General features: G+C 42.6%; 1 protein-coding gene across 1 annotated transcript; it reads left to right on the forward strand.

The window, feature by feature from the left end:
* Window positions 1-2,110: 2,110 nt before the first annotated feature.
* Window positions 2,111-20,472, forward strand: fgfr4 (fibroblast growth factor receptor 4). The gene is made up of 21 exons (XM_030745837.1): window positions 2,111-2,799; window positions 4,703-4,920; window positions 8,119-8,306; window positions 8,412-8,562; window positions 8,699-8,749; window positions 9,379-9,648; window positions 9,788-9,877; window positions 9,959-10,125; window positions 10,216-10,339; window positions 11,219-11,409; window positions 11,551-11,689; window positions 11,951-12,144; window positions 12,266-12,411; window positions 12,786-12,907; window positions 13,003-13,113; window positions 13,302-13,492; window positions 15,158-15,280; window positions 15,880-15,950; window positions 17,061-17,198; window positions 17,518-17,623; window positions 18,207-20,472. The coding sequence occupies exons 2-21, from the start codon at window positions 4,833-4,835 to the stop codon at window positions 18,375-18,377; spliced, it is 2,832 nt and encodes a 943-aa protein (XP_030601697.1). The 5' UTR covers window positions 2,111-2,799; window positions 4,703-4,832; the 3' UTR covers window positions 18,378-20,472.
* Window positions 20,473-27,999: the final 7,527 nt, after the last annotated feature.

Below are 27,999 nucleotides of genomic sequence, written 5' to 3' on the forward strand. Positions count from 1 at the left end.
GAGGCACCAGTCCCAACTGTATCTCATTAGCACAACAATAAGGAGCATTATCATCAACCCTGCTGTCCCCTCCCAAAACACAGGTATCACAGGCCTAAACACACACACACACACACACACACACACACACGCACTGACACACCTCACTTACTGACCCTAAATCAGGCCAAACTTGGAGGGCCACCTTGAATTAATCATTTGTGGAATCTGGGCTGTGCTGCTGTATTTTGCAAGCCAACAGTTCCACACACAAAGGTGTGTTTTCTCTGCCTCAGAGAACATTTTATTTACTTTTATTTGTCTTCTGGAGATCAGTCCTCATAATACCCACCACCTGCCTGACCCCTTCTTCCCCTGTCAAAGCAAAAAGGTGCCCCAGCCCCCTGGTGTAGCTGCGTAAACTGATTTATATGACCACGACATGAAAAGTGCAAGCGCACACACACACACACACACACACACACACACACACACACAGGTATGACGCTGGCCCAGCAGTTGACAACATAGCTGGCATTAGCACAGCTCTTATCTGCTTTATGACTTCCACACTGGCTCGTTTATTTGTGTACTTTGACTTTCGCTGTAAAGCTGACTCTGACCTGACACAGCACCGTACGGTGTCAAAGGTCAAATCTGGATTTTATTTCAACACATAAATTACAGCTAAATACGCTCATATTTGGGCCACTGGAAGAGTTTGACCTGCAAATAAAAGTAAACGGAGTGTGCTGCTTTATTTTTTCCTCGTGTTTCTGATTTATTTCCATCTTATTTTTTGAAGGTGGCAGCTAAAGTCTTAGATTTCTTTAAGCACCCTGGTGACTGAAGCAGGTATCATGTGACCATGTTTGAATCCGGGCCGGGACCTTTGCAGCTTGTGATTGCCCCCTCATTCTCCAGCACCTCCTGTCTTTTTTCACAATAAAAACTGTGCAGCAGAGGCAGACAATAATATACTGGTGGAGCTGAAGTGCTGTGAGGATTTATAGGGTAACAGGTTTGCTAGGTGACAAATCTGATTGTGCAAAAACTAGCATATCATGACTAGAAACAACTGATTTTGGAGGCCTTCCTTAAGATTTTCATGTTCAAAAAGTTCAAAAATATGCAGACAGCTGAACTCTGCCCCCATATTTATTATCCAAAGCCGTGGGGATCAATGTGCTGCTGATCCATCAAATTTTATTTACTGGCTCATAGTTGAAATTCCACATTCACCACATAAGTGTTGCACAGGGTATGGCTGTGCAACACTTGCCATCCAAATGGCAAGGTTTAGGAGCAGAACGAGGCTGTGCTCACTCCAAAATACACAGTGTACAATGGCGTGTAAAAATCAAGAAACTGCATTGTGATGAAACACAAACTTGCTCATAGAAATTGATGTGTTATGCATGCACATTTTTCTTCCTGCACTGGGTTAAAATATTGTTTCATTTGAGTGCTGTAAAATATGTTGGTCAGTGTCTGCGGTGTTTAAATGTTCTGTATAAACTGACTTGATTTTTCACGTTTCCAGGCTAAGCAGGCAGGTCGTGACATCAAACTGTAAAAATCCAAATGGGCTGCGGGTTACATGCACCTTGTCCTGCTGATTGGAGTGCTGTCAGTATGATTTCGTTGTGTCCCCACGAATTCTGCTGTCATGCTGGTGCTGCAGTCTTTTATCAAACTGAAAGGTCTCTGTTTCTTTGCTGCATCCTAATAACTCACTTTACTTCACAATATTCACGTTTTTTGGGATCTCACAAAGACTGCTTGATTGGTTGCGTCTTCTAAAACGCAACTGACGCGATAAATTATGACACCTTTAAGTAAACTCGTTAATGGCGTGATTTATGTGGTTAATTGCTGTATGAGAGAAAAATGTTTCTAGCAGTTTTGATACCGAATACCGTTAGACAGATTTCAACTACACTGCAGAGAGGAGAGGGAGGCAGAGTCTCGGGTTTTATTTGGCAGCTCTGTGGAAGGATAGGGTTTTTTTTTTTTTTTTTTTTTTTGTGAGGTGGTGCCAGGGGTGTACCCCTCCCCTCTCGCTCTCTCTCTCCCTTGTCCTCTCCCCCTCCTCTCTCCTCCTTCTGCTCCCCCAGCCGCTCTCAGACCATTGTTGTTGTGACTGCCGTCCAGAGAGCAGCGGAGTGTTGTTGGAGGGCTGGTGTGCGAAGGTCGCAGTCACTCGCTCCTCTCTCTCAGCAGCTGAACTAAGCAGGACTGTGGAGGGAGGCTGAGCTGCACGTTTGATCAGCAGAGCTTTCTGGGATGAACCCACTGAGCAGTGGAACCTGTAGAAGCGCTGCGTAAAGACGCGCGTACAGAGTTATCCAAAACGGTGCTACAGTATAACCAAGAACGGACTCAGAAGTACGGGGCACATTTTTTTTTTTTTTTGCACCCGTCTCTATAAATAGGATCCTTTTCAGCATTTTCATACAACTTTTACACTAAATTCCTCGCTTGCTGTTTGGTTTTGTTTATCTCCATGGATTTAGCGCTGTGAGCGGCAGACTGCAGTGGACTTTGTCCCGGGGACCATAGCGCCTTCCCCCGCGTCGCTGGAAGAGCCCGACAGCTGTCGTTCGTGTAACAGGCCCCTGCTTTTTGATGGATTTAAGACTCAACTTTGAGTTCAGTCGGATACATAAACGCTGAAACCTGCTTACAGACTGATTGGAGGAAAATCGGCAAACGTAGAGCTCCAAATGAGGATTTCAGTATTCGCTGGGATCGACCGGGACACGGAGTGATTTCCACCCCGGTGCCAATCATCACTGCGAGGACAGAGCCAACGGAAAGGTGGGTGAAAACAGACGGAGACAGCTGGAGGTCCTTTGAGAGTTTCATTCATTTAATCGTTTCAGCGGGCATGGCGGAATGGGGGGGTAGATTACGACAAAGTTATAGATCACATAATGGCCAATATTTCCAGAAGTTATTCCGTCTTTCTGTTCATTATGACAAAAATTAACGCGCCTCTTAAAATACGTGTAATCAGTGTTTTTAACTATCCCGGTCCCCCAGCTTCCACTATCACCCAACATCAGTTCATTTTTGGTCAATCGGGGGTTACAGGGATGAAAGTTTTGGTGTTTTGTGATACACACAGAAAAACAAATCAATTCACAGACACTGAACTTTCCACACACTGAAAAGATTGTGGACATCAACCAAAACGGAGTCTGAACTTTATCAAACCGCAAGTGCCATTAATGTGTAAAAGAAAGAGAGAAAATATAAGTAAGTAAAAATTTATTTGTATAGCACATTTCAGCGGCAAGGCAGCTCAAAGTGTAATTAACGTAAGAGCTCATATATTCTGCTGATCGCATTTACTGACTGAGGAGTGCACACACGTGCGAACATCACAGACTTGCCGGTTTATAACTGTACAATAAACACTTGGATTCATTATAAACTACATGAGCTGTGTGACACTAATATTGTTTTGGGGCGGTTCGTTAAGCGTGAATTATGGGACTGAAATATGCAGCTGTGACGCCCTTCCCTCAGTTTTTGGGCTAAAAAAGTACAATACAGCAGAAGTGTTTTGGCTCCAGCTGAATGCAGCAGAGTGCAGCAGCCGGGCTGCGTGCCAGCGGCATCAGCAGCAGCGGGAGAAAAATGTTTTCCAGTCCTTAATTGAGAAAGAATACGTTTCATTCAGCAAGCTGGTTCTTTAAACAGTGTGTGTGTGTGTGTGTGTGTGTGTGTGTGTGTGTGTGTGGGTGTGGGTGTGGGTGGGTGGGTGCGACCTGCCTGCATGGAGCGCACGCACCAGGATCTGGCGCCTGTGCTCAGTCGGCTTTGCTTGCAGCAGAAAAATCACTGTATTATTCATACAAACTGTCACAGTTTATTGTTTCTATGCAGAATGTTCGCATTTATATACTTACACTTTACTAACCCTTATGCCGTAATATCGTTTCTATCTCAGAGTGAACACATTTGAATTGAATATTTGAGTTTTTCATTGACTTCTTTAATGATGAGCTGGATATCAGTGTGGTTCTGGACTGTTTAATAGATAAAACAAAACATTTCAACCCACCATATTTTACAGATTATTAGATTAAGCACAAAAATAGAATAAAACTATCCTTGGTACTGTAGCTGGCCCTATCACCAGATCTGGTCCTGGGCTTTGGCAGCACTATCAAATGATTTTTCCATCACTAAAATAATTTGATTAAAAGTGAGAAAATGCTTCCCGAACACAAAACTCCTTTCTCCCCCCTCCAGTCACCAATTTAACTGTATTTTTCCGCCTCCTGAGCCTGAAGTCTCATCAGCTCCTAGTCGAATCCCTCTGCTGCTCCTTCAGATTCTGTAGCTTCCTGGCAAGTTTCAAGTGTTTTCCTAGTAAGGGCCCATTATCCCGGGACAGACCAAGCACCATCCGCTGACAAACAACAGGCAGTAACAGCCCTGCTCCTTATTCATCACGCAGGAGAGCCTGGACAATGTGAGGCATACGAGTGGGACAGATAGCAGGACATCTGGTTAAGAATACAGCTGCTCACAGTCAATACAGGCTCTCTCTTTAACTATTTGGCCTGACAATTGTTTGTGTTTTTGCCATCTGGCTTAAAACTGAACAGAAAAGTTTGTGTCTTTAGCTGCTCCCCTGCTAGATCTCCTTAGAGAATCAGGTTTCTGATCAGCAGATAACCGTCTGCCATGTGTTTGTTTGCCCCAGCAGGCTCCACATTTAGAGACTTTGGGGGTCTCTGAAGTTGCCAATGCCAGCGGCTGGAGCGTGAGGCCCACTATAGGCTTCAAGCTTTCAGTTTTGCCTTTTAACCACGAGACACGCACAGCACCCCCAGAAGATGACGCCGGTCTGCATGTTCTGTGTTCTGCTGCTCTGTCTGGTGAACAGAGTCACGGCTAGAGCCACCGATGGCTTAAGAATAAAAGGTAAGTTGGGAAATTCTGCTCTGATATCACACAGTTATTATTAACTCACCCTCTTGGGGGTTTGTCTTTGCATAAACGTTAGATAAGCATGTGAGGCTGGGGGGATTGCTGGTTTGAGCACAGACAGATAGCGAGCCTCATTTTCATCTTTAGCCATCGTTTCATCAGAAGCAATATTCTGAATACGTGCCTGGATTTGTATGGACCAGCACACTTTCCCTTATGTGAAAGTTTAGCTCAGAGGAAGTCGAGGTGACAGCAAAATGATTATGAGAGTTTATAGTCGAGACTCAGAAGGAGTGAATAAGTCGGAAGCTCTCAGTGTTTGTGCTGCCGTAAACTGAGCTACCTGATCCATCCGTGGCTCCGAGGCACGGAAGTGTAAATCTGCCTGGCTGCATGCCAGCTGTGGAGGATGGGGAGGGGTTGGCAGGGGGCTTTTCACTGATGCTTTATAAACAGAAGCCAATGCAGTGCACCAGTCACTGTTAGTTTAAAGTTCCATTAAAATGTCTCTACTGAGCTAAGCCACAATCAGCTCTTTATACCACCACCAGCTTTCAGAAACTACACTTACATGTGTAAGAATGAATTTATCTGCTGCTGCAAACTGGTTTAAAAGTGAGATTAAAGACTTTAGGGTGACATTTTTTTAAGGATGTGTGTAGATTGATGACAGACAGGATGGACTGTTGTCCCCGAGGCACAGAGAACAGCAGCTATCTCTTTTTCCGTCTCTGTGGCCCCAGTTTGGACTGTGGGGCCATCGAGGTGTGCAGGAGGGGGCTCCAAAACACCCCCTCAAGAGATGTGAGTAAACAGGCAAACCAAGATGGAGAACAGTAAGATCTTTATGTTTTGTAACATGCACAGGATACCAGGATTTGTATTTTACATGCACAAATTATCTGCATTGTAAATTGTAGCAGTTCATACACTATTGCTTTGATTCCTGGCAGCTTGGTGCAGGTTGACGGTCACGATCTGAGGTTGTCTGTATGATGTCGGTCAGAAAGGCCTTTTCTACATAAGTGTAAACTTGGCGTGAGAAGAGGGAGTAAAAGTACTAAGAGAGTACTGCGATGACTACAGCTTAACAGAGGCTGCAAAGGTCACAATACACTGGTCTGGCTCCAGAGAGGACAGTTTTATCAAACTGCCACTTTTGAGGGAAATGATGCAAAAAAAATTACCTAAGAAGGAAAATTTAAGCTCAAGCTGAAGAAGAAAACACACGTATGTTTTTAGCCTGATTTCCTTTAAAGAAATATACTTGTGCATCCAGGTTGGCAGTACCAGTACCACATATCACCACCGTTTTTGGAGCTGTGGATGGCCTCGAAACAGTGACTGACACTTTCCTAACTTCTGGTCTATATTGATATTCACCTTCCACATTATTTGTTTATACAAACCAACTCTTGTAGTCGGCTAAAGCTGGCCCTGCCCGATATAAAAATGTTACTAAGCTTTTAATAATCATCTGAAATAATTCTGTGGGCATTTTATGTCATGTTACTAATTTGAAACCAGCTCTGAGTGCAAATAAATCACAGTGCACCTCAAATGTAATTATGGATCTAATGTTACTAACTGCATGTTGCTACTAACAGCAAACTTGTTTTCAGTCCAGATTTTTTTTCTGCTGCATCATTAAAGATTACATAAAAGTCTAAGTTTAGGTTTTGTCTACGGATAAAACACAAGATAAGTAATTTACCCAGAGCTGTCAGAGTTTAGAGGCTGGTTCAAACTTTGGTTGGTTGAATCTCTTTAATTTTACATGCATATGTTTTGTCTTTTTCATCTATGAAATCAATGTGCAGCAGCCGTTTGCAACAATTCAAAAAACAGATTACCCATGATGCAGTTTTTGCATAGAATATGGCTGACTGCATGCTTCCTTTGCTGGTATGCGTGTGCACCCTAAAACTATTATTACTCTGTAATTATAACCGGGGGCTACAACCTGACGACATAATGAATTCCAGCAATTTTTCATGAAAAGGAACTAATCAGAAACCGGATGATTCTGAGATGTTTTTAGCCGGCCGGCCTCTAAAAATCACCGGATGAGAGTGCATGTCTGAGGGATCCGGTGCTGTGAGTTCTTGCATCAGGGCACAAATGCTTCTTCATTGTCCCACAGAGGGCTCTGCTGCCAGCCCTGCTGGCCGGCCGGCCGAGCGGGTTTGTTTGTGTTGTGTTGTCTTTGCCCCCTCGCCTCTGGGTGGCAATTCACACTCTGCTGTGAGTTCATCTCCGGGGCACCATGCCTGTTTCTGCAAGTTCATTAGCGTTGGTATAGTGTGTAGTTCATCTCTTGATTTACTGCTAGCTGCTTTTTTTGTTTGTTTGTTTTTACAGTTACAGTTTGCCTCATTAGGTTGAAAGGAAATGTGTTTTTTTGGGATGTCGTGTTCTTAAAATTTTGGACTCAGTCTAAACACAAAATGTTGAGTTTGTTTGCCACCAAGCTGTTTCTTTTAATTTGATTTCCTTTTGGTCAATTTGACCAATTGCCATTTCTGATTTTCCACTCAGAAGCTAGTGACTGTATATTTGTTCCTGAAAGGATTACCTGCATGTACTCTGGGTGTTTGGAAAAAGAGGCAGCACTTCACTCCGACAAGGGAACAGATTGCCTTTTCACTAAGCGCTCGCAGGAAGCAATCAGACAGAAAATTGCCCTGGAAAATTGCTCGTTCTGAGTGACTGAGCAGAAAGCGAGGTCCCCAGCCAGGACGCACATATGCTCCAGCAAGTGAGTGGGTGAGTGACCCACTGAATGGATGGCACTGTGGCTGATGGTGACACCATAGTTGCTGGGTTATCAGGGCACTCTATCTGCAGTTCCCGGTAGCATTAAATGTCTGTGGTTGTTTAGGAACGTTGGTGCGCTTCTGTTGCCGGACCTTTCAGAGGTAAACTGAAACCGCCGGGATGTGTTTTTACAATTTTTGCCTTGTTCACTTAGTCATTGAGACCATGATGGCTTGTAGTAGTTTACAGACTCCTTTGTTTTGCTAAATAGCAGTACTCTGGCACTTGAAATGGGTTCAAGGTTGAGAGAAGAAATCAGTGAGGAGGCTGTCGCTTCTGATTTTAAATCAACCATGAAACCAGCCTCATTGAAAGTAAAAATGATGACTGATCTTTTCTGTCTTTCTCTTTGCCATCTTCACATTTGTTTTCCAGATCTTCGAGTCACCAGGCCTCTGATAGTTCCCGGTTACCCAGAAAACACCACGGCAGTGGTAGGTAGTCAGGCAAAGTTGGTGTGTAAAGTCCACAGGCCAGCAACCACCAAGGTGCAGTGGCTGAAGGTAAATGTCAGCGGACCAGGACGGAGCCAGGGAGGGCCTCCTCGCCTCAAGGCTCTGACGGTGAGAACGGATCTGCCAAGCGATGCAAAATAAACACTGTATTTACTGTATTCTGAACTGTGTTTAAAATCTGTTCTCATCACTTCAAAATAATCTGTTGTGCAGGCACTGCAGAACAATGCATCCAAGGTGAATACCCTCCATCTGTCCAACATCACTCTGGAGGATGCAGGCGAGTACATCTGCATGGCCGAGAACACCCACGCGGGACAGACAGTACAGGCCATGCAGTCGGCATGGCTGGAGGTCCTGCCTGGTGAGGAACTTATCATTATATGGATATTTAAGGGTTATACAGATATCTTACCCTGAGCTTAGTGTCAATTTTAGTCCACTTTAATTTACCATCTCTTGGCTTTTTTTTTTTAAACTAAAACTTTTCTCTTCCACAGGAACCATCATTTCCCAAACTGTGGACCTGCCTGCTACTAAAATCCCCTCAGGTAACCTTATTCACTTTTTTACTTTTTCTCAGAGCTGTGTGTTTGTTTAAATGAAATCTCTTCCGGTGTCTGTAATGTGAAAAGATACATTTTAAAAGTTGGGAGTCGCAGAGTTCAAAACTTGGCATCCTCCTCCACAGACTTCTCTCTGCTCTCTCAGCTCATTAGTGAGCCTTCACCACCCCTTATATTCACTCTCCGACTGCTGTCACGTTGCAACATGTTCATGAGCTTCAGCCTCCCTTCTTTCTTCTTTCTTTTCTTTGCTTCTTTTTGAGGGAGTTTGCGGTGCTAGCTAGATCGCTCTCACTCTCACAACAATCCACAGAGGAACAAAAAGATGAAGAGGGGAAGGGGGAGTGGAGGTGGGTTGGGTCAGTAAGGCCCTGTCTCCATGGTAATGTCATTGTACTTGTGTGTATGTGGGGACTGGAGATAATGGGGTTTGAGGAGTTGAAGGTCATAACTGGAGGAATGGCTGCTTGACTGGCCTACACTCTGTGGTGAGGTAATTAGAAACACACAAGAAATAAAAAGAGATGGAAATAAAGAAGGAGAGCTTGAAAAAGGTGCACAGACTGACCATAAAAAGCAGCGTAGCGTGCTGATACCATATCTGCTTTTTGCAGATGTTCTCCGGGACCTGAGTGAGGACACCGTGGAGCATCTTCTGTTAGAGCCAGGCAACATCCTGAAACTGCGCTGTGACATGAGCACCCGGCCCGGCATGGCTGTAAACTGGTACAAGGAAGGAGCCCGGGTTCTGCCCACACCTCGCATTCAGATGCGTGGTGCCATCATGGAGATCACAGATGTAACGTATGAAGATTCAGGTGTATATATCTGCGTTCTCCGGGGAAACAAAGAGCCTGTGAGGAATTTCACAATCACTGTAGCAGGTAAGTGCACCTACAGTGCTGTCTCGGTGCTTCACCAGATGTGTTTTATGCATAAACTCGCTCCCTAGTTTTAAAGAAAGCTACTAAATATTGAGGATTGAGGCAGGCATGAATTGTTCTTGGTATGTCATCTTCTCAGACTCGCTGGGATCCGGGGATGATGATGAGGACAATGACTTGGAGGATTCTTCAGCTGAGATAGAAAATGACCAAGTTTACTTCTACAGACGTATGTTTGCTGTTTGTTTAGCAGCTGCAGTTCCTGAATTTTGTGCATTAATGGCTTATTAGCTGGTCTCTGTCCATGCAGGTCCGTATTGGACGCACCCCCAACGTATGGAGAAGAAACTATACGCTGTTCCTGCAGGAAACACGGTGAAGTTTCGTTGCCCGGCCATGGGCAGCCCCATGCCGAGCATCCGCTGGCTCAAAAATGGACGTGAATTTAGAGGGGAGCATCGCATCGGGGGCATCAAGGTGACGAGGGTTACAGTCTGTCATCTTGTGGACAATAAATAGATTTTTATTCACTCTCTTATTCATGCAGTTCTGTGCTTCTTTTGCCAGCTGAGACACCAGCACTGGAGCCTGGTGATGGAGAGCGTGGTGCCCTCAGACAGAGGAAATTACACCTGTGTGGTGGAGAACAAATATGGCTCCATCATTCACAGCTATGTTCTTGATGTCCTGGGTAAGTATGCTGCTGATGTCTTTGATGTTTAAAAAATAAACTAAAAAAACATATTTTATGACACCTAAAGTGAAGGACATGAACATTACATGAGTAAGCACTAAAAATAAAGCCATAAATAACAACAACAGAAACATGGTATTATTCTTAAAATGTAAATTTGGTGGATCTACAGTCTGGCTGATGGTGTTGAAAAAGCAGAATTCCTTCAAATATAAGCCTCCAGTAGGAGAAAGGGGATAACTGAGTGGGTGAGCACATTGTGACAGGGTGCCTGGTGTCAGGCCGCGGCGGACAGGATGTGGATGGTCAGACATCCACTGCAGTTTTCTACCTGACTTGTGACAAGAGACTGAGGAGGGCTGCGGTTTGTTTGTTCGTTTGTTCGCTGTGTCTCCACCGCAGGGTCAGTTTCCGTCCCCGCTGACGGGGGGAGAAGACTAACGAGGCAGCTAACGAGATCAGAGAGAGAGAGAGTGACCACAGATCAAAGAGACTAGCGGCAAATAGGCATGCTAATGGAACCAATTTTCATTCCAAAATGACATTTCCTGGTCTTTTGCCAGCATAGAAACACACTGAAAGTGACAATGACAATTGCTGGCTATTTTAAGGTCCTCATTTGCAAAGGATGCATTTTTGTCAGCTTTTAAATGATAAATAAAAAAATTAAATAAAAAAAAGTGTTTTTAAGAGGCAGGCAGGTGATTACCCATTACCTGCTTAAACAGACAGATCTTCGACAGATAAATAGTCTCCATATGCTCAGCTGTTGCTTTGAGATGAGCAAAAGCACTGACTGGTTTCTCTGGAGCTTTGTACAATGTTTCAGTCTGAGGCCTTTGCTTACCTCTGCCCTGTGATTTCTTCCAAATACAGAGCGTTCACCTCACAGGCCCATCCTGCAGGCAGGTCTGCCAGCCAACACCACAGCAGTGGTGGGCAGTGATGTTCAGTTCCACTGCAAGGTCTACAGTGATGCCCAGCCTCACATTCAGTGGCTCAAGCACATCGAAAGGAACGGGAGTCGCTACGGTCCTGATGGGACTCCGTACGTTCAGGTCCTCAAGGTTGGTAACACAACGAGATTCCATCCTTTCTCTTTTTGTTTACTGTCAACTACTCAGGTAGCTTATAAACCAAGTCATACATAACCTAACTGTTTTCTAGCTGTCTTCACATGTCCCCTTTTTGCATTTCGTGTCACACAGACTGGTAGTCTGAACATGTCAGAGGTGGAGGTCCTCTACCTGTCCAAAGTTACCATGGAGGATGCGGGCGAGTATACCTGTCTGGCTGGAAATTCAATTGGCTTTGCCCACCAGTCTGCCTGGCTCACTGTCATTTCAGGTAAAGAAGGAAGTGACATGACCTCATAAAAGAATAAACACTCTACACTACTTTGTGTGGTCCTTTAAAAATATTTTAGCATTGCCTTTGCCAGCTAATCAATGACCTGTAACAGTTTTGCTATCAAACACTGCACAAAGCTGCGTTCAGCAAATCGATTCTTGTTTGCAGACTTCGAGATGTTAGTTTCTAAATGTTGTTCTGAGTTCCCCCTCCCTATTGATTGAACTTTTTGTCTAATCTGTCCTTTTGCACCTGCAGAGGAAGAAGCAGCAGATGCGATGGACACAATGGAGACCAAATATAGTGACATCATCATCTATGCCTGTGGTTTCCTGGCTCTGATCATGGCCATCGTCATCGTGGTGTTGTGCCGAATGCAGGTCAACCCCAGAAGGGAGCCATTTGACGCGCTCCCGGTCCAGAAACTTTCCAAGTTCCCTCTTCGTAGACAGGTATGTGTGTTATCAACCTGCGTTGACACAATGACAAGTACAATTGACAGGTCATCTGAAGGATCAAACTAGATCTGAAGGTAAAACTGCTGAAACCTGATATCTTTATCTCTTTCTTCAGTATTCAGTGGAGTCCAACTCATCGGGGAAGTCCAGTGCGTCTCTGATGAGGGTGGCTCGCCTCTCTTCCAGCTGTTCTCCCATGTTGGCTGGAGTCATGGAGTTTGAGTTGCCCTATGACCCAGACTGGGAGTTCCCCAGAGAGAAGTAAGTCATTTGCGATGTAGAAACACTTCTGCCATTATTTATAAAGCTGCGGATGATATTTTGGAGTGGTTCCTGCATTCACAATTGTTTTGTATTATAAAAAAAAAATGTAGTCTGAAATGTTGAGTAACATTGAAAGTTCCGCTCTTTGCTAAAAGTATTTCTTCACTGAGTTTAGTTTGGCTGCTTGGATCTGTACTCATTTAAACATTGTAGCTCTCGCATCATGTGGGGACCAAAAAGGAAACAAGCCCGCAGGCCAATTTTGGCTCCGTCAAACCTATAGTTTAAGAAACCAGAGCTTCAAATTATGGATTTGTACAGTTTTCTTTTGGACATACTTATTTTGACTAACGGTCTCTTTCTCTTTCTAGTTTAACATTGGGTAAACCTCTAGGAGAAGGCTGCTTTGGTCAGGTGGTCAGAGCTGAAGCCTATGGCATCAACAAGGACTGTCCAGAACAGGCCACCACTGTGGCGGTCAAGATGCTCAAAGGTAAGAAAGGAATAGTACCGCAAAATATTTCCTGAGATTAACTTTGTTGTCTTTAAGGAAGGCAAACGTACCTAAACAAAACGTGTTTCACTCAGATGACGCCACAGACAAAGATCTGGCAGACCTTATTTCAGAGATGGAGCTGATGAAGGTGATGGACAAGCACAAGAACATCATCAACTTGTTGGGAGTCTGTACACAGGACGGTGAGTGTCTACCCTTTATTTTGGATGAAATCAGTATATTTCCTTGTCTTCCTCCAAAGCCATTTTGTTATTGTTAATCTAATGAAAGCCTACTTTATTTATTGATTGTTTCAACTGTTGAGGTCCCAAACCTTGAGGATGAAGTAATAACTGAAACAGCCCTTCATCCTATTTTTGCTTGCCCTCAGGCCCTCTGTATGTGCTGGTGGAGTATGCCTCTAAAGGAAGCCTGAGGGAGTACCTGCGGGCCCGACGACCTCCAGGCATGGATTACACTTTTGATGTGACCAAGGTGCCTGAAGAACAGCTCACCTTTAAAGACCTACTGTCTTGTGCCTACCAGGTGGCCAGAGGGATGGAGTACCTGGCCTCTAAAAGAGTAAGTTCTCTATAAAGAGTTGAAATGTACTAGAAGCTGTAATTGAGCATCGAGCATGGAAGGAATTCTGATTGGTCTTAAATCTTCTCTGCAATTAGTGCTTCCCTGTATTTTTCCCAAGCATTTTAGAAACTCTTTCAGAAAGGTAAGCTTTGGTGCTGATTTTTTACTCTTTTTTTAAAGTAACTTCATAACCTTAACCAGGTTTGAATCTGCAGTACAGCAAAAGTAGGAAAACAAAGTAATAATTGGCTACGATATGATAATACAGACATAATTATGATCCAGAAGAAAACAGGCTTCCCTTGAAATGCGACTGAAAATCCAATTGAGCTGCATGGGAACATTTTTAGGAGACAGGGCTGATCGAAGTAGATCCATTTTGCTTCAGTCATCTAGTTTCCTAACCCCTTATCGTATTCTGGGGTGAGTGGAGCCTATCTATCCCAACTGTCATAGGCTACGCCCTGGACAGGTTGCCGGTCCATGGGAGTGTATTGTATCCCCACAGAGTAACACAACCACAAAATGAAGGCAAGACTGAACTTCTTTGGGTCTTCAGAGTTATATATGCCCTAATGGGGCTGTAATATAAGAAATCTGGTTTTGATTGAAGGGAAGGGTGATTAGGATCGGGCTCCTTCACGTAATTCATCGTATTTTGGCACTTAGCCTTCAAATTGATTAGTCTGGATGGCAGCACCAGCTGCTCTTTCCCTCTTTCTCCTTCCTGTCACTTCTTTCTCTTTTTCTCCCCTCACCCACACGTCTCTGTTCCTTTCATTTTCCCAGCATGCACCGTGTTTGCGTGTTTCTTATCAACACGTCTGCTTGTCTGCCAGCCGATGTCTCAGACAGGCATTCCTCAGCAGAGAGCTGCTGCAGCTTCAGTCGTGTTTACACTTCTCCATCCATCTGTCCGTCCCTTCATTGCAGGGCTTTGTCCTTTTTAGCGCTGCCATAAATCTGTTAGCAAACAGGCAGCAGAGCCTTCGTCTGGGTGTAGGCATCAGGTTTCTGGCTGTAAGGCCTCCTAAGAATGCAGGAGCCTAATTCTAACCCTCCATTATGGGGAGACCCACAAACCAAGACTGGCTCATTTCGCACGTCCCCACAAATCCCACGTCTATTTCAAATGAAAACCAAAATAAACTTAATGACATCCATTCAATGTGGGCAAACACTGCTTTCTTTTTTCCTCCCAAAGGGTTGTTTTTTCTTAAAACTCCAGGATTTCTATATAAAGACATTATATTTTTGTGGACTTCACTAAACCGAGGCACTGCGTGTTGATTTTAGGCTCCCGCGTCTTTTAATTTTTGGAGAAATCTGCAGTCAGTCATTTTTACCTCCTCTGCCTCAGCATTTTCAGACAGAGAAATGTCATGGCACAAATCTGAGAGCTTCTCATGCATATAAAACCTTAGTGAAGTTTTGTTTGGCCTATAAATTTCAACTTTTGTAAAGGAGAGAGAAGCGCTGAAATAATCTAAAAATGAAAAGAAACAGGCAATATATTTTTCAGATATATTGCCTGTTTCTTTTCATTTTTGTTTCTTCTGAACAACAACTTTAAATGTGTTTATTTAGTCTTTATTCTGGAGGCTCGACGGCTCACGTCAGGATTTCTTTAATCTGACGGTTTCCTCTCTTTGCTCTTTGCAGTGCATCCACAGAGATTTGGCAGCCAGGAACGTTCTGGTGACCGAGGACAATGTGATGAAGATTGCTGACTTTGGCCTTGCCAGAGGAGTCCACCACATCGACTACTACAAGAAAACCACCAATGTGAGAAATATTTCTAGGGGGTCCTTTTTTTTTTTTTTTTAGGAATTTTTCTTCTCTAACTTTTAACAGCTGGATAGCAGCTAAATTATTGCTATCCTTTTAATTTTTCTAAGATAGAGAGCTAAAAGGATTTTAGGAAAAATACTATTTTTCTGTGTACCTTGATCTAGAATACCATATTTATTTCAGAAATAATAGTGCAGTAGTGTTAGTAATCAGTTGCTAAAAACTCTTGGGTCTGTTGCTGATCTTGACCTGTTGATATTGTCAACATATAAAAAAATGTTTAAAGATTAAAATGCAGTTGTTGTTGTTGTTTTTGTTTTAATCTCTCTACTTCTGCTTATAGACCCCTCTGCCCCTTAGCCAGTTTATTATGGACTGGTTCCCTTTACAGTTTTCGCACTCCTCAAGCCAGATGTTGGATTTTTTTCATCTGACTGGCACCAGGCTTAATGGGACTTAATTAGAAAAGAGTGGATGAAGAGGGTGCTGAGCAGGATCATGTGGGAGACGAGCGAGCATGGGGCAGCAGAGAGTGGGAATTTGGTTCAATTTGGGTATGCGGGGGCTCTGATGTGTCCGTGTCTGCCCTGCAGGGACGGTTGCCGGTGAAGTGGATGGCACCAGAAGCTTTGTTTGACAGAGTCTACACACACCAGAGTGACGTGTAAGTTCAGCTTGTCACAATAAAGTCTCAAAATGTCAGCGTGTCTCTGTATATGTTCTTCATCAGAATTGTTGCTGTTCTTTTCAACTTTAAATGCATACTTTTAACTGCTAGCCAAAACTTTAAATACTTTACAACTTTTTATTTATAAATTCAGTCAGTTACTGTCTCCAGAGTCCATCCATTGTGTGTAGCTAACAGTTAAACATTATGGATGCTATTTGCAAATAATTTCAATGCTTTAGCTGTTCTGACAGCTTTTTTCAACTTTTTGACTCTATACAGTGACTCTATGGTATAACGGTTAACCCGTTCACCTTACCCGGGAGAGATACCTAGTTTGATTCTGGGAGTAGACCCGGCCTCAAGCTAGCTTTGTGGGATCAAGCTAGTACTGCGGTTTCTCGTGTGACGTCATTGGCAGGTTACTTGAGATTTTTTCCGCCACACTGGACACGATAGAACCACTGGTCCAGGAGGCTGCTGGCTCTTGCTGGTTGAAACTGGTTGCAAAGAAGGTGATTTTTTTTTTTTTTTTTTTTGGTCGCTAGCAGATTGCTGCTGGTATTTTTTCATGTTTTACTGCAAACACTTACCACTAGTTGAGGGATAGAAAAACTTGAAAAAGTGTGACACAAACCATAAATGGGGAAGCTTCACCCACAGTTTCACTACAGCTGGGAGAGCAGCTGGCATTGGACAGACTTAGTCTGTCACTTCAATGCAAACTATGGGCAACCTGCAACAATATGCTAGCAACTGAACCAGTCACAATGAGGTTTTTGTCAATTCGCTATAGGAGTCATTTACTGGACTCTGGGCCTGTGACTGGGGCTTTAGTTTCTGTCACTGCCATCAACCTTCAGCAATCACTTGCAACTGGTTTGGGCAGTTTGGGTATTTGCCACGTGGTCATGGATCGGTTTAGTTAGCTGTTAACGTTTCTGTTCAGACCTGCTCAATTATTTAAAAGCGGAGTTAACGGCTGTACTTATCCTGTAGTTACTGCTGAAAGAACCCAGTTCAGAACCATTACCAGAGAAAACTAATGGAAGCATGAGTTCTGATCACTTACGCTCTTTATTTCCTTTACTTCTTTTCTGTGTTCAGGTGGTCATTTGGTGTTCTGATGTGGGAAATTTTCACGTTGGGTGGCTCACCGTACCCTGGAATCCCTGTTGAGGAACTCTTTAAGCTGTTGAAGGAAGGACATCGCATGGACAAACCATCAAACTGCACACATGAACTGTAAGCAAGTGCATGTTTTTTTTTTCTTTTTTCAGCTTCATTCTCTACTATTAACAGCCATGCCTGTCTATGCTAAGACACACTGCAGCACACAGGCAGAGAGCAGTAAATAAACTGGATCCACTACAGATGACACCAATAACCATGCTGACTTAGGGGGAGTGAAAAGATCAGAGCCTTGTAATTTGTTCTTTTCTAAAGGAGCTTTTGTGAAAATGACTTTTTGTCCACATCTTTTCCAAAAACAACAGCGGTAAACGTTTGTCCTGCTGTATAACGTGGATTTTTAAATCATTTTTGTATCTTTATTTTTCTGTAGCTATATGATGATGCGTGAATGCTGGCATGCTGTTCCCACCCAGAGACCAACCTTCAAACAGCTGGTTGAAGAACTGGACAGAGTGCTGCTGTCCATCTCCGATGAGGTAGGCTTCAAACATATTAACTATTATATCCAACTGTAAATAACTTATAGCACTGCAGTAGGTTTCAGTGACACACACACGGTAATGTATGGAGCCATGAAGATGTACACACACATTTTCATTGACATCGACAATCTGCAGTCCAGATGTTCAGTCCACAGACTGCCTGAGCCGAGCAGATTTCTGATCCTATAAACTCAAAGCAATAAATACAAAATGAAAAAGTGTTTGGCTGTTTGTTTTTTTACTCCTTTGCAGATGTGCCAGAAGTTAACATGTTTGATTTGTTTGCTTTTAGGTGTTCATGAGCTTAGATACAAATATAACAATCTTTAAAGTAAGCAAAGCAAAACTATCCTACGCTGTCCTGGTGGTCCAAAACCGTGATGGCAGCAACTCTCCACAACATGTTCAACAGCAGAGTGACAGCCTTTGAGAACCAGCCAAATTCAGTCTTCACTGATTTTTACTGACAGTTTTAAATGTGGATTTGTTTATGTTTTCATTTTCATGAGTTTGTCTTTTTGCAGATGTTTTTGCATGCCAGCATTTCTCTAATTGTTAAACTTCCTCTTCCCTTCAGTACTTGGATCTGTCGACGCCTTTTGAACAATACTCCCCCTCATGCGAGGACACATCCAGCTCCTGCTCCTCTGACAACGACTCAGTTTTTACCCACGATGCCTTATCCACTGACCCCTGCCTCTTGGGCTACCAGGACGTGCACTCTCGGATGAAGACGGCTCTTCGATAGGCGCCCGGACACATACATACAAACACAACACTAGAGTGGGGAAACACTACTTTGGGCTTTTGAGTGAGGTAACATCCTCTGGCTGCCAAATCGAAGGACTGCTGCTCCCTTTCTAAATGTAAAGATTTATTTGTGCAATGTTGTTCATTGGACCTCCACTGTGGCATCCAACAAAGCCCTTAGATATAGATAGCACTAAGTGCTCCATGGTGGAGATCTGAGGAAAAACGTTACATCGTGGGCTTAAGAATGAGCAGAAGAAATGAGGACAAACAAATCTTTGAACAGCTGTGGCTTTGGAGGCGCTAAACTCAACACAAGAGACCCTGGTGCTAAAAAACACCGTGAAGGGCTTTCTTTGAGATCTCCACAAACTCAACCCAAAACCAGGGCTGGAAAACCTCGGTCAGAAAGACATTTTGACAAAAACAAACAAACAAACAAAAGATTTATTTTGCTATGATAGAAGATAAGAAACTGTTTGTTAAATATAAATCTGTTTATATAAGATTATATTACTTTTGTGTTGCTTATTTAAAGAGAAAACAGTCTTAAATCTCAGGATCTCTCACGCTAAGAAGTTGCTGTAGTAGCAAAGTGCCTGAATAGATGATTTCCTGTGAATATATTCAAATATTCAAATATTGTATGTACATATCAACAACAGAAAGACAATGGCCTTTTTTAAATTATTCTGAATGACACAAAAGTGAAGGCTATTGTGGGCTAAAGAAGAGAGGAATTTAATCAAGTGCCAAACCTTCATGTCTTCACGTCCCGCTTTCTTTCCAAAATACCAGTTTTATCTCCGGTGGTATCCCCAAATGTAAATGAGAAATGAAACACTATTGGAACTCTCCAGAATCCACAACATTTTTAAAAACAGTCCACATTTTGAATTATGACTGATTGACTGAAACATAAAAATTAAAGCCTTAAGTCCTTGTGGTGAGAAGAAATGACGACTTAGGCATTTAATCATGACTTTAACTTGTGAAATTTGGGAATGAAGCCCTCCATTTGACATTTTCATTTTAACCTCAATGCCAAGAAAAGGTTCAGAACCACAAAGATTCCAGTTTTAATGAAGCTCTTATGGATTATAAGATAAGTTTTGATCGTGTCTCAAAGCCGCAAAGGTTGTGAGACTGACTCGTTTATATATTCAAGCAACCACATGACCTTTGAGGCAACATTACGCGGTGCTCCTGTAAGAACAGCTCTACACTTACACGAATGCTTTGTCAAGGACAGTGTGTCCAGGGTGGGTCCTCAAAGACGGGCTGACATTTTTAGCTTGAGGACTCTGTTGGGCTTCAGTGTCACTGCTGACAAGGAGAGGAGGGCAAGCATGGGGGGGACACTGAATGTGAAAGCCTGTGTGATTGATTTCAAATAGAGGAGGAGGGGGAAGGACCCCTATTGTCTGCCTGCAGCCCTTCACCCAGCCAGATCTGTTGGCAATAGGTCCTCAGGTCCACAGCCCGGCTGGACAATGAAAGCTTTGCAGGCTTAATGGGTGTGACTACAGACCAGAGGGAGTTTGGGGGGTGGTGCTGTGGGCATAGCTTGGGCTTGTGTGCAAATGAAGAGGCTCTTATTATGGTAATGTCTCCTCTTCTCTCCCTATCTTTATCCCCAAAGCCTCCATCTTTTAAATTACAAATCTTAATTCAGATTTGCAGCCCTGCCACTGCCATCAGGACCAGCTGTAGACAAATTCCCCTGTGGGCTAAAATGCCTCCTGGATCTGAGATCGACACAGATGATCAGCTTCTTTGGTTTTTTGGCACTGTTTGCATCACCAGTTCAAAGCTTTCACGTCTTTAAGATGTTCAGACGTTTAAAAAATGGAGGGTTTGATTTAAAAGAAAATGCTTTAAATTCATCAACTGGTCATTTTATTGTGTCTGGAGAAAACAAAGGATTCATGAATCTAAGTTCTCACTCACCTTCACTGTGTCATTTTGGAAAAACGCTTCATCCACCAAGTGTCCAAAAATCATTAATATTTCTACATTCCAGTTATCTGCTCTTCTCTCACATACAATTGTAAACAATCATGGCATTCTTAAACATTTCCTCAAGAGAATTATTTTAGAAATATCTAATTTATTGTTTTGTTTTTATATGAAATAAAGTATAATTTAAAATAAAGCAGCCCCGCGTGCTTGTCTCTGCATTTCAATTTTCAGTCTTTTTTCTTGGGTGATTACGGGTGAGACTACATACAGAAAGGCCCCAACCAACCCGGAGGTTCGAGCTACACCATGATCTGCCTCGGGGTGGAGGTCAAAAATATGCCAGCAGTTTTCATCCTTATCAGTTAAGCTGAAATGTTGAAAACAAAACCAGAAGCTCTGAGAATCAGTTTCAGAGGATAATCAGTCAGACAAAGGGAGGCCGACCCACGCAGCTTCTTCCCATCCTGGTGGTGGCCGTGCACTGGCTTCTCCTCCGTTTGCACACATCAGGACACACCCTTAAAATCCACGCATTACACACACTCATTCCTAATGTGGCTGCTTCCCACATCTCATTGTAGGAGGAACTTTAGTTATAATAAATTATATTTAAGTAAAGGCCCCTGTGGTCTGACAAACAGGATTTTATGTGGGATTTAGTGATTTAGCCCCACCATTTTAATCCTATTACCCCACAGCTTTAATCATTGGTATGTTTGGTATTTAGCACTGTGTTTAATATCTCTGAGTATTAAGAAATGTTTTCCTACTTTGATTTTGGCCTCAGTTGGAGATGGAAGTGGAAACATTTTTCCCCACTTTGTGTTGGAAATGTATTTTCTGGTCTTGTCCCAGGCCTTCACAGTTAACCCCTCATCAGGCGAGGAACCGTATACAGTAACTCTGTTTACAGCATGCTGAAGAATTTTGGAAAAAAGTCACAAAAGTTGAAAAGTCTTGTTAAAAAAAAAAAAAAAAAAAAAAAAAAAACAGCAGTAACACTGCAGAATGTGTTTGTTTTGTGTGTGTGTGTGTGTGTGTGTGTGTGTGTGTGTGTGTGTGTGTGTGTGTGTGTGTGTGTGTGTGTGTGTGTGTGTGTGTCTGCTGAGTACAAATTCAGTTCACGTTAGAAAGATGAAAACAAATGTGAGTGACTGAAACGCTCCCTGAACCACTACAGTAAACAAATATTCTTAAAAATATGTTTTCCACATTCTGTTGTTTTAGCTTTGACTCATCTGTAGATTCAAACTCATAAAATTCAGGACATTAGGACTTAGTACTGCATATTCAAAACTGTTTTCTTTTAAAGACTTTTTGCATTTGCTTAATATTTGGCCCACAGCTGGATGCAAATTTGTCTTTGTGTTCATTTCTTTAGCTTCATGTTTAGTTATCCATTTGGTTCTGATGGAATCTGTGACCTGAGTACTTTTTCACCCCTAGTACTTGTTTTTATTGCTGTCATCCCATTTCTAGATATAAGAAATAAACATGGTTTCTTTACTAATTCTGAGTAAATGACTCTTGATACATGAAAGTAGAATTTTCCACCAAATCTGTTGAATTTGTGCAATTTCACTTCTTTGTTGCAAACTCCTACAAAGCCCTTATCTTTGTAGGAGTTTGCAACCCTCATAAAACTAAAAACTAAAATAATTTTGATAACATTTGATAAAAACCTAAGAGAGAAAACTGGGTGCGGCGCACATTAAAGACACGGAGAAAAGCGAAAACAGGCAGAAAATAGAAACTGATGTGAGAAAGATGAAAGACAGAGCCGGCGAGACAGAAGAATGAAGAGATGGAGGTTAAAGGTCAAGAGGAGGGAGGAGAGGGCAGCGGTGATCCCATCCAGCCACGGCTTTTGAAGTGTCCATCTGTGTGTGCGTTTGTGTGTGCGTGTTGGTGTGAACATGATTATGTGTCAGTGTGTGAGATGTCTGCTGTGTACACTGTGTGTGGTCTGTGCATGTACGCAGTTGTGTTTGTGCGTCTTATCTCCTGCGTACAATAAATCTGGAGTCTCTTAATCGCCGAGCTCCGTTCCTGCTCCAGCTGATAAAGGTCTCAGTCTGAAGGATGTGCGTCTCAGTCTGAAGCGCTGATGTTTGTGTGATATCAGTTGTGAAGAAAATGTTGTTTTCAATTGCGGTTTTGAAGTAAAGAGAACAAGAAAATAGCAAATTGCCCACGCAGGCGGGTTCTGTATCAGCTTGTTTTAGCTTATAAAATATCAAAAACAAACCCCAAACTGTCCCCAGAGTGCAGCTGTTCATTTGTTTGCCGTCTGAGGAACAAGAAGGAGCCAGTATTGTGTCATTTTTTCCTTCCAGTGGATCTCCTTAGTTTAGGAACCAGCATATAAGTAATATTTAGTTAGGTAAGAATCCCAGAAATGTCCTGCTAAGTGGTGGCAGTGCTTTGTGAAGGTTCAGGGACTCTGGAGGTTGTGTTTACGGCACTGGACATTTCTGATTAATAAGGGAATTTCCAGCGTTTAAAAAATGCAACTGCAGACACTTTATTTGCTTTTTTGTGGCTGATGGAGATCAAGATAAAGCAGCCAGAAAGAACAACGTTCCGGCTTTTTTTATATGTTTCCTGAAGACAACAGTCAGTGGGAATTTGCAGCAGTGATTTGAAATTATTTGAAGAAGTTCTCATCCAAACGTCGTGGCTGTTGGAAGGTGATGAAATACAGGTTCTTGGGAGTTTTTGCTGCTTAGGTTAAGGCACCAAAACTACTTGGTTCGGATTAGCAAAACATTATAATTTATGTTCAACTCTGCCCCTTCCCCCCGTGCCTTTAAATGTGACACTAAGGGATCATAAAAGGGTGTCTTTATGTAATCACGTGGAATTGACACCCATCACACTATAGCTGCACTCAGTGAGCCCGGCACCAGTGAGACTCCAGTGGCTTTGACAAAAACAGAAGCATCTAACGCCCTGGAAGTAAGAACAGGAAAATTTAGTCTGCTAAAAAGTTCCAAAAGCAGCAGAAGCACACCGCACACATGATCCAGTAACACCTGAGTTATGCTTCTGTGGTGAACGCACGTGGCCAATGGCAACATGTAGTTACATTTCTGGGGAGGTGTGTGTCAGGTTACAGCGCAGGTTTTGGCATAGAGATTCAGAAGCGTTGCAGTTACAACATATCTGTACCCCAGAATTAACACAGAAAAACTAATGCACAGTAAATAACAGCATTGCTTCATTGTGTTACTTTGCTGGATAACTCAGAATTACAGTAGACAATCAGAATCAGATCTGAGGACCTTTAGAGCATCTCATTAGACCTGAAACAGAAACAGCGGGGGAACCAGCCAATCCTGATCTGTCTGATCATAGTTTAGCATCTTGCCCGATATGACCGCACAAATGTGCAGAGGCACAATTAGCTCTGTTTCTTTGTCACAATAACAGGTATAAAGATGTTACGCAGTTCTTGCATCATATTCTTACATTAATATCTATGAACACACTCAGAAAAACACGTCTACACGTGTGCAGCAAACAAACAGAAACTTCTTATCACTACAGCAAAATCTGTTCAATGTGCTGTGGTTTCTTAACTCCAGATATCACGGTGTGTGTGTGTGTGCGTGCACATGTGCACACATACATGCACATGTTTCACTGTGACCTCCAATGACCTGGCATCACAGGAAACTGCCGGGGTTATTTCATGTTTGTCCATGGCTTTTGAACCTAAAAATCTATATTTAGAGTTCAAATATGTGGCACTGCTGCTCATGGGTTCCTCACTGTGTGAGAGTTAGAAACGTGTAGATGGAGAACTTTGGCGCCTGTGGTCTCATCACCTTGTCAAAATTTCCACAGGACCAACACTATGGATTTGAAATAGAGGTGCTAGTGGGTTTTTTACTGAGTGTGAGTGCAGTGTTAGACTCAGCGGGCAGCATATCTGCTAACTTACTTCCTTCTCCATTTGTGTGATTACTCAGCAAGGGTCCGGCTTTCACTGTGTTACTGTGACAGCAAATCCAGCTTCCATTCAGCCACATAAACTACTGCTGCTGCTGCTAATGGGAAAGCCCAGGCTCCAGCTGTACTGACTTTCATGTTTTTAGGTGCTGCTAACCGAGGCTATTCAACATCCTGTAACTTAGCTTTTTGAACAAGATGCCTGACATTTGGAGGTTTACACTGCTAAAAGAAAATCAGTTATATTTCAGGATACCTGCATGCAGCTCAATAGTCCCACTAAAGCACGTTTGATCCTCATGCCACCGTCATGGGGTTTTCTGACAGTTTGAACAGAGTAGCCTGCTGAAGGTCATTCTGTAGGGCTCTGGGAGTACTCCTCCTGTTCCTCTTCACACAAAAGAGCAGAGTGCAGTGCTGCTGTTGGGTTGGTGCCCTTCTGTGTCCTTGTCCAGCTCTTCTCCTATAACGGGCCATCTCCTGGTATGTCCTGCACAATCTTGATGCTGTGTTGTGAGACACAGCAAGCCTTCTTTTGATGGATGTGCCATCCTGGAGTAACTGGACTACCTATGCAACCTGAACAGACTGCAGGTAGAGTCTCATGCTACTAGCAGTTACAAGGATGCCAGTAAAAAGCAAAACTATAGAAAAATCAGGCAGGTGATAAGGAGAGAGAATTGGTCTGTGGCCACCACCTGGACATGCACTTTCCCATGAGGTGAATCTGTATGTTCAGCATAAAAATTTTAAGCTGCTTAAAGATTAATTAAATTTTATTTATATAGCGCCAACTCACAGCAACCAGTCACCTCAAGGTGCTTTATATTGTACGATAAAGACCCTACAATAATTAGCTGTTATGGCTGTTTTATCAAGAGCTGCTTTGATTTCTCTGAATCCATCTTTCCCCACAGCACAAATTCCCCTTTCCAGCATGCTCTTTCTCAAGCTATTTACATAAAATCAGCATTTTTCATGACTGTCTCCCCAATGAATGTATTTTTACCCAAAGCAGTGGCTGCAGCTGTAGAGAGACTTCATCAGGATGTTTCACCGGCTCAGCTTTAGCGCTGCTCATTAGTAATAGAGGAAAAATTGTTTGCAAAAATAAAATTTTTCTCAGAACAGTTTCACTGCTTGACCATCAGTACACTTTGAGAGTGCTGCTGTGCTAACACTGCTCGTAGCACCAACGCGCGCTCAGAATATCTGAACATTTGTTGCTGAGGTCAGACATTTTCATGAAAAAGGAGAGAGAATGGACTTTCTGAAATATCTCCCCAAAACTTTCCTGTCTGTCTTAATTTTTTAAATGTAATTGAACTAGAAAAAATATTTGAAGTCATCCTGTAAGATGTGGAAGTGAGCAGGTTGTTATTCTACTCACTGTGTGAAAAGACTTTAGCTCAGATGTAACTGAGTCTCCTTAAGTTGTTTGATGAAAAAGCAAAATAAAAACAAAAGAAATTTCAAAACACCAAACAGAAGTTTATTGCAGCTGTATTTGAGTATCTGGAAATTAACACATTATCTAATTCCAGTCTGTAATTTTCTGTAATTTTACCTCAACAGGATGTCGAGCTTGTATCAGCTTTTCTTCTGTGGTTAATAAACAGAGCAGTTTCTTTTCTTCTCTCTTACTTTCTGTTGTTTTCTCCACTTTCACACTCCTCACAAACCACAGTTTTCCTGAAATGTCAGAGACATCCAGCTGAAATAAAGAAAATCTGGAGTTTGAACGAACCAGCTGTGATTGTGATTCACTGTGTCAACTGTGACCCACATCCTCATCTGTTACTGGGCTTTGAACACAAAGCACAACATTATCCGGATACATTTTCATCAAATTCCGGTCTGTATTTGTTAAATAAACAGCAGTTATCATCGCTTGGCAAAGTTCAGTAATCAAAGGATCATATTTGTTATGAAGGGACTAAGACTAGACGCTTTTATCCTCCACGAGGAGAGAAAAAAATGTCTCATCTGCAAAATAAACTGCACTGTTGACAACATCTGTCTCTCCTTTCTTTCCTCATCATCCGTATACATTCTCTCATCTCCAGCAGCCTAAATATTTAAAGTTCTCAGTGCCAACAATGTTATCATATCAACTCCAAACAGCCTCTCAGATCTCCCAAGTTTCCTGGTTACCTGAAAAATATAAACTCACAAATGCACAATAGGATAAAGAGTTTGTGGAGAGGCAGAAACGAGAAAGGTGTTTGGTTGACCAAGTGTTTGGTTTAGTTTGAAGGTCTCTGTTATTGCCTCCTTTTTATGTGGTTCGGGAAAGTCACCTACCTAATTGCTTAAATCCTCATCTTTAAAATCTCTTGGAAAAGTAAAACTGAAAATGTTAACATATAAATTTTATTCATTGGACAGCGTTATTCCCCAGGGTTAACAGATGCTGCTTTCATTGCTCGCACAAGGTGTCCTTTGCCATCAGTGCTTCACATTTGCATTTAAATGTGATGCTGACAGATCCTTATGTGAGCAGTTGGGAGTGAGAGGCTTGTCTCACTGTGTCGCAGCAGAGTGGCCAAAGGACACCTTGTGCATATTGTTGAGACACTTGAACAGTATTTGATGCTCTGGGAAAGCGAATGGGCTGTGTCGATCTGCCCAGTGTAGAACACGAGCCAGACTTTTCAGGTTAATGTACCCGAAGCACTAAAACAGTAAAATATGATGCACTGACAGACGAGCTCGGCACTGGGCTCGTGTGTCAGGGCTGTAAACTGTTTGCAGATTGAGTGTTGCAGCTTTTAGTTTGAATAATGATGCCTCTGTTTGCTTTTTATTGTAGTAGTTTTTAGTAATCTGCAGTACTTTGTGCTCATTAGTTTTAAGCGCTCTGCAGGAAGGCCATTTATGATCTATGTCTTCCTGCTTGTGTGTTGCGTGTCCTTAAGCACCAGCCTTAAACAGGACACAACTTGGACTGATTTATTGGACTTTTGCAGTAACAGTCTGATCAATAAACACCTGTGTTTATCGCTGTATAAAGTTTAACTGTTTGCAGCAGCACACTGAACCCTGGACTACACACACACACACACACACACACACACACACACACACACACACACACACACACACACACACACACACACACACAGATGCAGTTGGCTGTTGTGATTTTGTGTGCAGTTCAGTGTTTGTTGGTCTACTTTATCTACTGACCTCTGGAAGTATTTGTAATTCCGTCTACAAACACAGTGTATGATAAGGCCAGGAAGACAGTGTGGGTGCAGGATGTTTAGTTAACACTGGGACAACACCAGAGCTGCTTATTACACAGAGAAGCAGCCGTAATACAACAGGCAGCCACGTGGATCCACAACGGAGCCTGCTGATGGAGCAACTCATCCTCCACACACTGTCTTCAAAACTGTGAAAAAAAATAAATAAAAAAAACTTAACCTGACCTTGGTGTGCAAGTTTGAATTTGTTTTTGGATTTTCTATGATCCACAGATGGTCAAAAGTAAACACACAGGCATGAATACATGGATGCACTCACTTTTAATAAGTGGTGCTGAAGGTTTTATATCTTTTAACTTGGCAGGTCTAAAGCCTCTTAACTTCTCATACGTGATCATAATTGACTATAACTGGTAGTTTCTCTTTGACAGCACTCATTGGATTGACCAATACTCCAAACAATGGCAAAGACCAAGGAACTAAAGAAGGAAGGTC

This window comes from Archocentrus centrarchus, chromosome 14, assembly GCF_007364275.1.
Source record: "Archocentrus centrarchus isolate MPI-CPG fArcCen1 chromosome 14, fArcCen1, whole genome shotgun sequence".
NCBI lineage: Eukaryota > Metazoa > Chordata > Actinopteri > Cichliformes > Cichlidae > Archocentrus > Archocentrus centrarchus.

What these genes read in the sequence shown, in the direction of transcription:
- fgfr4 (XM_030745837.1), top strand. Translation starts at nt 4,833, where the DNA reads ATGACGCCGGTCTGCATGTTCTGTGTTCTGCTGCTCTGTCTGGTGAAC. An exon ending in ATGGCTGGAGGTCCTGCCTG is followed by an intron (nt 8,563 to 8,698) that starts GTGAGGAACTTA and finishes TCTCTTCCACAG; the next exon opens with GAACCATCATTTCCCAAACT. An exon ending in CTGGCTCACTGTCATTTCAG is followed by an intron (nt 11,690 to 11,950) that starts GTAAAGAAGGAA and finishes TTGCACCTGCAG; the next exon opens with AGGAAGAAGCAGCAGATGCG.